The sequence below is a fragment of the Elephantulus edwardii genome, unplaced genomic scaffold (genome assembly GCF_000299155.1).
Source record: "Elephantulus edwardii isolate Elephantulus edwardi_28Jun2011 unplaced genomic scaffold, EleEdw1.0 scaffold00094, whole genome shotgun sequence".
Classification (NCBI taxonomy): domain Eukaryota; kingdom Metazoa; phylum Chordata; class Mammalia; order Macroscelidea; family Macroscelididae; genus Elephantulus; species Elephantulus edwardii.
The window spans coordinates 9686661-9696320 of NW_006399844.1; the positions used below are offsets into that span (position 1 = coordinate 9686661).

The 9660-nt window shown below is 38.1% G+C and overlaps 1 protein-coding gene across 4 annotated transcripts in view; it reads left to right on the forward strand.

The window, feature by feature from the left end:
• LOC102876079 (Golgi SNAP receptor complex member 1-like) overlaps positions 1-9660 on the forward strand; it is a 50943-nt gene that overhangs the window by 2695 nt on the left and 38588 nt on the right. For 3 of the 4 annotated variants that reach the window (XM_006890997.1, XM_006890994.1, XM_006890995.1), the window contains exons 2-4: positions 3448-3562; positions 7958-8045; positions 8627-8734. In XM_006890997.1, the coding sequence (XP_006891059.1) occupies positions 8001-8045; positions 8627-8734 (153 nt within the window). In that variant the 5' untranslated portion in view covers positions 3448-3562; positions 7958-8000. Of the gene's footprint in view, positions 1-3447; positions 3569-7957; positions 8046-8626; positions 8735-9660 lie in introns of all 4 variants that reach the window. The other variant, XM_006890996.1, reaches the window with a different exon arrangement.

The window sequence follows — 9660 nt, forward strand, 5'->3', positions numbered from 1 at the left end:
AACTTGGAAAATTTAGGTTTAAAAGATTAAAAGCTCAGGTTCACAGGTGAAATAAGTTGCCAACAAATCTCAGCCAATAATTGGTTAAGCTGAGAGTCTGTGATTTAGTCAGTAGGCAGGCATGTGCTCCATTGTATTTTTCCGCTGTCTACTTCTGATGCTAAATATATTGAAATAATGTTTTGTGTCCTTATTCCTGAAAGGTGAGATTCTTACACTGTTTGTTCCTATATTCAGCTCTTTTTACTTTAACCCATATGGCTTATTTATATGAAGTTATACTGCCTACCCAAAGGCCGATGGTTCAAATCCACCAGCTGCTCTGTGGGAGAAAGATGAGCAATCCCTCCTATGTAGTTAGATTGACTCTGAAAACATGCTGGAGGGTCAGCTGTAAGTTGGTAACGGTAACACACACTGTGAATGAAAACAGTCATCTAAATTAGTTTCTAGAGTGTCTTTCAGTAAGCATATTGAAAAGTAGTATATTTCCAACTTGAAAATTACTTTTTCCCTTTTTATAATTTCAGAACACTGAAAGAACCAGAATTTTGAGTTACTAAGTTTTATACCAGAAAGTTAAATAGGATTGTCAATATTTAAAGTATAATTAGTTTTTAATATTTTAAATATTCATGTATGCATGCATAACATTCAAATCTAAAACAAAACAGTTCTATTTGGAGACTTTATAATTTTTTTTTAAATTATTGACCAAGGTGGGGAGGGTAGGAGCAGAGGGATGAGGATGGGCAGGGGAGTGGTCATAGGGTTACACATTTTGATGGTTGGGTAAAGGAAATGGGAAAGATCAGGTGTGAAGAACAATGTATATGAACTTGTCAAGTAAACCAGTATAAAATTATTAAAAAAAAGTTATTTGTGATTTGAATGAAACTTTACAAATCATATTGGATTGCAGTCAGTCATTTATACATATTTTGTTTTATAAAACAGTGCTTTTACAGTGTTTGACCAGCATCTTACTTACACTACCTTTCCCATCACCTAAGTTAATATATTACTTGTTAATGAGTACTCCCATTTCCCTCCCTTCCCATCTCTGGTAGCTATGCAAGAATGATTGGCAGGGGGAAGGTGGGAGGTGCAGCTCTCTTGGTTTAGTGGCAAGAAGCCACACTGCAATCCTGAAGGCTTGTGGCTCAAATCCACCAAGTGCTCTGCTAGAGAAGGAGGGGCAGCCTCCTCTAGTATAAAATAATTTTTTTTTATTTATAAAAAACTGATTTTATTTGTAAACCTTAACTTTTTAGAATAGTGGTTTTATATAATAATTATAACTGACTTATGCCACTCAGTTGTTCTGGATTCATTCATGTTATTATGCAGTGTTTCTTGAATTCTGTATTTTTTAGAGTTGAACAGTAAGTACTCCATTGTGTGACCTTTGCCTCATGTCTACTGATAGAAGCTTGGGTTGTTTCTATACCTTTGCTGCTGTAAACCATATAGCAGTAAATATGAATATGTATGCATCAGTTAGTGTTGCAGCTCTTATTTCCTTAGAATATATGTCTAGTTGTGAGATTGCCGCACTTCCACCTTTACCTTTTTAAGGAAGTGCAAACTGCTTTCCATAGTGGTTGTACTACTGGTAGTGTAAGAGAGTTCCAGTCTCCCTACACTCTTGACAGCATTTGTGTGGAAACTACAGAACAGTATCATTGATTTCACATGCAAGCAAGATTCTACTGAAGATTATCCAAAAATGACTGGAACAGCACATCAGCAGAGAACTGCCAGAAGTCCAGGCAGGTTTAGAAGGGGTCGTGGTACTAGGGATATTGTAGCAGATGCTAGATGGATCTTAGCTGAAAGCAGGGAATACCAGAAGAATGTCTATCTATGTTTCATTGATTATGCAAAGGCGTTTGACTGTGTGGATCATAACAAACTGTGGCTGACTCTGAGAAGAATGGGAATCCCAGAACATTTAATTGAGCTAATACGAAACCTATACTTGGACCAAGAGGCAGTTGTCAGACCAGAGCAGGGTAACACTGCATGGTTCAAAATTGGGAAGGGTGTACGCCAGGGATGTGTCCTGTCTCCATACCTTTTCAACCTGTATGCAGAGCAGATTATCTGGGAGGCTGGGCTCTATGAGGAGAATTGTGGCATCAGGATTGGTGGAAGATCTATTAACAATCTGCATTATGCAGATGACACAACCCTGCTTGCTGAAACTGAGGAGGACCTCATGCACTTGCTACAGAGGGTCAAGGACTACAGCCTTCAGTATGGACTGAGGCTCTATGTCAAGAAGACAAAGATTCTCACCACTGGACCAATTGGTAGCATCAGGATAGATGGCGAAGAGATTGAGATTGTTCACAGCTTCAGTTTGCTCGGATCCATGGTCAACACTCTTGGCACTAGCAGTCAGGAAATCAAAAAACGTATTGCAATGGGAAAGTCTGCTGTTAGGGACCTCTCTAAAGTACTCAAGAGCAGCGGTGTCTCTCTGGAGACTAAGGTGCTCCTGATACAGGCCATGGTCTTCGCAATCACTTGTTATGCATCAGAGAGTTGGACAATGACTAGGGAGGACAGAAGGATAATTGATGCCTTAGAGCTGTGGTGCTGGAGAAGAGTATTGAATGTACCATGGAAAGAAAACAAACAGGTTCATCCTGGAGAGAATTAAACCAAGCAACTCCTTGGAGGCAAGGACTCTGGGGCTTCGTCTGACATACTTTGGGCATGTTGCAAGGAGGGACAGGTCCTTGGAGAGGGACATCATGCTTGGGAGGGTGGAGGGATGGCGTAAGAGGGGAAGACCCTCTATGAGATGGATTGATTCAGTGACTGGGGTAATCAGGATGGGTGTGTCAGAGGCAGTGCGATTGGCACAGGATAGAGCAGGGTTTAGGATTGTTGTACATAGGGTCGCTATGAATCACAAACAACTCGACGGCACATAACAGCAACAACATTGAACTTTGCTATTGTTGCTAGAAGATGCTATCTCACTGTTTAGACTTGCATTTCTAATAGCTCATGATCTTAAGAATTCATGTGTTTATTGGTCATTCACAATGTCCTCTTTGATGAAGTCTTTTTTCATGTCCTTTGTCCAGTTGGTAATTCGGATTGTTTGTCTTCATGTTGGGGTTTTCTAGAAATTTTAGAGATGAGTCCCTTGTCGGACAGTTATTTTAAACACTTTTTTCCTGTTTGTATATTCTCTTTTTACAATTTTGGAGGGGTCTTGTATTGCTTCTCCTTTCCTACCCTGTTTCAAGTTTAAATAAATAACCTAGTTTTCTTTCTCTGGCTTTAGTTTCTTTTGACATTTTTCGTTATGGAGAAACTGGACTAAAAATTTATCATTTTCGTGGTTTGTTTTCTTTAGAATAATTTTGTTATTTACATGTCTGTTGATGAATTCTGTGTCTAATTACTTGCTTTTATACTTTACTAAAGATCTCAGGAAACAAGCTCGACAGCTGGAGAATGAACTTGACCTGAAACTAGTTTCTTTTAGTAAATTGTGTACCAGTTACAGTCACAACAGCGCTCGAGACGGAAGACGCGACAGGTATAGGTACTACCAGATTCTCTTATACCTAAACCTATATAATATTTTTAAAAGCATTAAAAATAATGAAAAAATATTTAACTTTTGTAGTTTGGTCTTTTTGGTGAATTGTAGCTGGTTATTTTTCATCACTGGTGGTTTGTGGAGTTGTGTTTTTTTTTAATTTATTTTATTCCTTTTTTATTTTAATGAAAGTTTACATAGACTTTGGATTTCCATTCATACACTGTTGCACACTTTCCTCCTTACCCACCCCTCCCCTCAGTTCTCTTTTGTCTCTGAAGAAAAAAAACCCACCTCTTTGTTATGCAATCCTTCCCACCCCCACCCCAAGTCCACTTTACTATGCAGCTCTTATTCTGGACTGTTGTCATGAAAACAGTGCCTAATCATATATTCCGTTTAAACAGTTCTCTCCCTCATCTGTTTTAATGCAGTATACATTATTTATCCCCTCTTTTCTTAAGTTCCCCCCAACCCTGATGTCAGTTCTGTTTTACCACAGTGGCACTAGGCAATATTTTTCTTTTTGTGACTGAGATATTTCACTCAGAGTAATGCCCACCCAATTTGTATAATATTTCATTAATTCCTTATTTTTCAGTGCAGCATTGTATTCCATTGTGTGAATAAACCACAGTTTCTCTATCCATTCTTTTGTTGAAGGGTACTTGGGTTGTTCCCAACTCTTTGCTATTGTGAACAAAGCAGCAATAAACAAGGGTGTGCATCTGACTTTATTAATTCTTGAGATTAGCATTTATTTTTATTTCCTGAGCAAAAATTACATCAGTGTCAGCAGGGTAATACTAGATGTTAACAATGAGTTTGTTTCTAGAAGTGAGAGTTTCCAGTTCTGTCACTTTAAAAAAAGATGGTAGATTTAACCATGTTGTCTTCCTTATGTTTTCTGGTTGCTCAGGGAAAATACGAAATTATCAAAATGCAGACTATATATATGCTGTTGTTGTTTTACATCATCTAAGCCGCTTTTAATTTTGGTTATTTTTTGAAAAATCCATAATCCCACTTGCCTAAACATGTGGAAAAGATCATTTTATGTTTTAATTTTATGCTTATTTTTGACCATCTACTTAAAATAATATAAAATTTGTAAAACACTGGAAATGTATAAAGAATAATATAATGATCCCCTGTGGAACTTTCCTCCACTTAAAAAAAATTGTTACCAATTCACATGCAGGCCCTGCCCTGATGGCCTCCCTCCCATGATCTTCATGTATTTTTACTACATATTTTGTATTCCTAAACAATTCAGAGGATCCCACCTTAGCTATTTTGCAGCTTGCCTTTTTGGTCAATATTAAGATTGAGCTGTGGGCATGTCTAACTCTGACATATTAATTTCTTGCATAAATATTATGTTACATGATTATCACAGTTTTTGCATTTTGTGAATGGATATTGTTTTTCATTTTTAGCTAATTAATAACAGTAGAGAGCTGTGGTGACTTGAGTTGTACTTTCAACCCAGTGGCACATGGGCAACCCAAATTCACCAGGTACTCTGAGAAAGAAAGAGACAGTCTCCTCCTGTGTGATTTAAAGCCTCTGAAAATCTGCCAGAGGGTCAACTATGAATCATTTCCTACGGGACAGTGTGTAACACCACCACCAATAGTAGTAATAATTTTAATACCTGGCTCATAATGCTCATCATTTATCCCATAGATACTAAGAAGCTTTACGTAAGTGCTACAGGGGAAAATATTTCACAGAATATTTCTTTATACCTAGAGAGTTTTTATTGTTACCTGCTTTTTATTTTACATATTGTTCAAGGATTGCTGATAGGTGGGGTATTTTTCAGCTAATTAAAAAGACAAAAAAAACTGAACTTGGATTTGATCCTGTGTCTGTCTCCAAAGCCACATCCCACTGTATTATGCACATTCCAGCAAAAGGCAAAAAAAAGACTCTTTGTTGTTGTGTGCCATTGAGTCCCTATGACTCATAGTGACCCTATGTACAATAGCTCTGAACCTTGCTCTCCTATCCTGAGCCAGCCTTACTGATTCCGACACACTTAATCACATTACCAAGTCAGTCCATCTCACGTGGGATCTTCCTGTATAGCCAAGTGTTGTGTGTTGGGGGGTCGAGGGGGTGGGGAGACTGACAGAGGCTGACTCCTTTTTAGTAGTAGCAGGGCCAACATATTGACTTGGGGGTCTTCTTCTATAGCCAAGAGTTACTTGTGTGTATGTGACTTCTCTTTAATAGTAGCAGGGCCACCGTATTGACTCATGTGGCCTGAAATGTAAAATTTTGTTACAGGCACCATTTGAGTCTCATCTTTACTTGGCAAATAAAGACAACAGAGACTTTTTTCTGTACTGATAAACTTAGTTATGATCGGAAAATATTTTTTTTTATTTAAGTCTCCCTGATTTCACTTTTTCTGAGAATGTCTAGTGAATATGGGAGTAACTGGCATTAGAGATTGTTACCTCATTCATTCATTCAGTCAGCAATTATTTAATGAACACCTGTCATGTGTATTTTGTTAGGTGCTAGCCCCACATCAGTGAGTAAGACATGCCTGTTTCTGTCCCTGTGGATCTTATATTCTATTGGTACATTGCTATTTTTCTTATGGGAAGGGAGAATTAGTTCTAGGAAAGCATTTTTTGCCAGGCCATTTTTTTGTAGACAGCTGCAGAACTTTGTGTTGGTTCTGACAAATACTAAAGAATTAAATGTTTATAAATCATAGTTTAGGGCAAATAATGAGAATGTTTCAAAAATTAATATTTCAATCTAGTTAGATCTAAATTTTTTTAAATCTCTTCTTTAGCTTTTTGTTTTTCCACAGCTTGTTGCTCTTGCTGTAGATACATATGTGAAGGAGGAAAATGTAGTAGCTAAGGTACTTTTTTATTTTGAACTAATGAATTAATCTCTTTCATCTGCCATGCCCAAGGATTATCAGAGGGCAGGACAAAGTCTTCAGTAACATTGGAGAACAGAGTCATTGCCTGGGTATTTAGCTGAGTCTAGTATAAAGCTAGTATTAGGAAGCTTTGGTGGTCTAGTGGTATAGAGTTGCACTGCCAACCCAAAGGCATGCTGTTCTCGCACAGCAGCTGCTCTGTGAGAGAAAGATGGGCAGTCTCTTCCCATATGATTTACAGCTTCTAAAATCCTGCTGGAGAGGCAGCTATGGGTCGGTTCCAACTCAGGGGCACATAGCAACAGCAATATAAAGCTAATGAATCCTAGTCTTGGTGTGATATAGGGAGTTTTGCCCCAACCCGAAGGCCACATGTCTTTAGCAGTTAAAATTCACCCGCTGTTCTGTGGGAGAAAGGTGGACAGGCTTCTCCTAGGTAGTTTATAACCTCAGAAACCTAGTGGGCTTCCAGCTCTACATCAGTGAGATTTGTAAAAGGCAGATCAACACCGAGATGCTCACTTGCTAATAGAGCTGCTCTCGTTCCCACCTAGAGACTGATGCGGGACTGATGAAGGCTAATGATTTTCATAAGGGGCAAAAGAAACCTTCAGGACATAGAATAGAGTTTCAGAACTTGGCTCTATCACAAATAAGAGACACTTGTCGAAAGTTAGATTTTTATTTATTTTTTTTTTACTATTCCGATCTTGAAAGTTCAGTAATTTTTTTTTCTTTCAAAACATAACTGAGATTACATAGCATTAGTGGAACTATAGAGGTTTTGATACTAAAACTCTTCTGCCATATAAGACTATTTATATTAGTGTTAAAGCAAACTCCTGATTATTCAATAAATGTGCTTCCAAACTCTAGATCGTTTAAACCTCATCAGTGGTTTCTTGGTAAGAATCAAGGAAAGAAGCAAGAATTTCTTTTTTAAGTCTCATGTATTTTTGAGTTGGAACTGACTCATAGTTGAGATTTCAGTGGGTTTTCAGAGGCAGTAAATTGCACATGAGGAGAGTGCCCATCTTTTTCCTGTGGAGCAGCTGGTAGACTTTAAGTGTAAGAAACCATAATTACTTTGAAGTAAAAAAAAAAAATTGTTCTTCATAAGCCCCAAAGCCTATACACTGTTCTTCATCGCTCTATACTGTTCGTTACTAGAGTTTTTAATTGGACACTTTCATAGTAATGTAAGTTATTTTCTTATCATTTGGGAAATAATAAATAAGCATTTTAAATTTTTCTAAGTTAGTAAGGTATTATAGCTTGGAGAAATCTTTCATTAAAAGATTCCATTTTATGTGCAGCTTAATATTAGAGGATATATGTGGATTTATAGGAAAAACTTCTGTAAAAGTTACAAGGAAAAAGAGAATGTTCCACTTGACCTGTTCAAGAAGAGTTAATTTATTAATTATACTTTAAAGGATTAGAACTCAGTAATGGATTCCCTTTATTGAATTTCTCTTTAGTTCTGATACAACACCACTTTTAAATGGATCAAGCCAAGACAGAATGTTTGAAACAATGGCAATTGAGATTGAACAACTTTTGGCAAGGGTAAGTGCTTGCTGTTAAATGGTTGATAACTGTACTTTTAGTCAAGCTTGCTGAAATCATCCATCCATTTAAAGTATGTGCCTCACTGGACCACCTCATTTTTTATGACAGCTATTCAGAGGTCCTATTGGTATTATTTTAACCTTTATGGATTATTTGAGAGAAATACTGAATCCTTGCCTTCTGCATGTCTTCCTGAGTAGTTTTCTCTTTAGTATCTAGTAGAAGGGCATACAAGCCAAAACATGTGCTTTTAGATGTTTAGCATGACTTTCCAAGGAACCTTGTGGCATGGTGGATTAATTAATGCCATTAATTAATTAATGCTTAATCCAAGCATTGGGATGCTGTCCAGAAGATTGTTAGTTTGAATCCATCACTTATGCCAGAGGAGAAAAATCAAGCAATCACTCTCATAAAGAGAGAACCTCAGAAACCCTATTGGGCACTTGTACTCTCTGTCCTGTAAGGTCTCTAAGTTGGAGTTGACTTGACATTGGTGAATGGTATGCAGTGTAGTACTTTGAAATGTATTTTTTGTTACTGACTCTCTTGTTTTTGCTTGGTTATTTTTCCCCAAGCTTACCGGAGTAAATGATAAAATGGCAGAATATACCAACAGTGCAGGTGTCCCCTCCTTGAATGCTGCATTGATGCATACATTACAGCGACATAGAGACATATTGCAGGTAATATATGGGTTTTGAAATTTTTACATTATCACTGGAGGACTAGTTTAGTTAATTAGTTATTTAGTTCTTAATGTACTATTTATTATTTCCACTCTTAGCATTGGGACAAAAATTTTCTAACAAATATAAAAATATGGTAAACCCTGTCTGTGGGAAGAAAGAAAATCATGAATGAGCTAACCAAATCCAGTTATTTAGAGGAACTTCTGCAAGTAGTGGTAAAGAAATGCGATGCCAGCACAAAGGTGTGCAGTTCAATTCCTCCGTGCGGGAAAAAGAGGGACAGTCTCTTCCTGTGCAGTTTATTGCTTCTGGAAAAGCTGCTGGAGGGTCACCTGTGGATCAGGGTGGGTTTTTTTACTGTTGTTGTTATGTGCCATCGAGTCACTTGCGACTCATAGCGACCCTATGTACAACAGCCCTAAACTCTGCTCTGTCCTGTGCCAATTGCACTGTCTCTGACACTCCCATCCCGATTATTCCAGTCACTGAATAAATCCACTTCATAGAGGTCCTTCCCCTCCTGCGCTGTCCCTCCACCCTCCCAAGCATGATGTCCTTCTCTAAGGACCTATCTCTCCTCACAACATGTCCAAAGTATGTTAGACAGAGCCTCAGAATCCTTGCCTTCAAGGAGCCACCAGGTTAACCCTTTCCAGGACAAATCTCTGTTTTCCTAGCAGTCCATGGTATTCTCAGTACTCTTCTCCAGCACCACAGCTCAAAGGCATCAACTCTCCTTCTATCCTCCTTGGTCATTTTCCAACTCTCTGATGCATAACAAGTGATTGCGAAGACCATGGCCTGTATCAGACGCACCTTAGTCTCCAGAGAGACACCGCTGCTCTTCAGCACTTTGGAGAGGTCCCTAACAGCAGACTTTCCCATGGCAATGCGCCTTTTAATTTCCTGGCTGCTGGTGC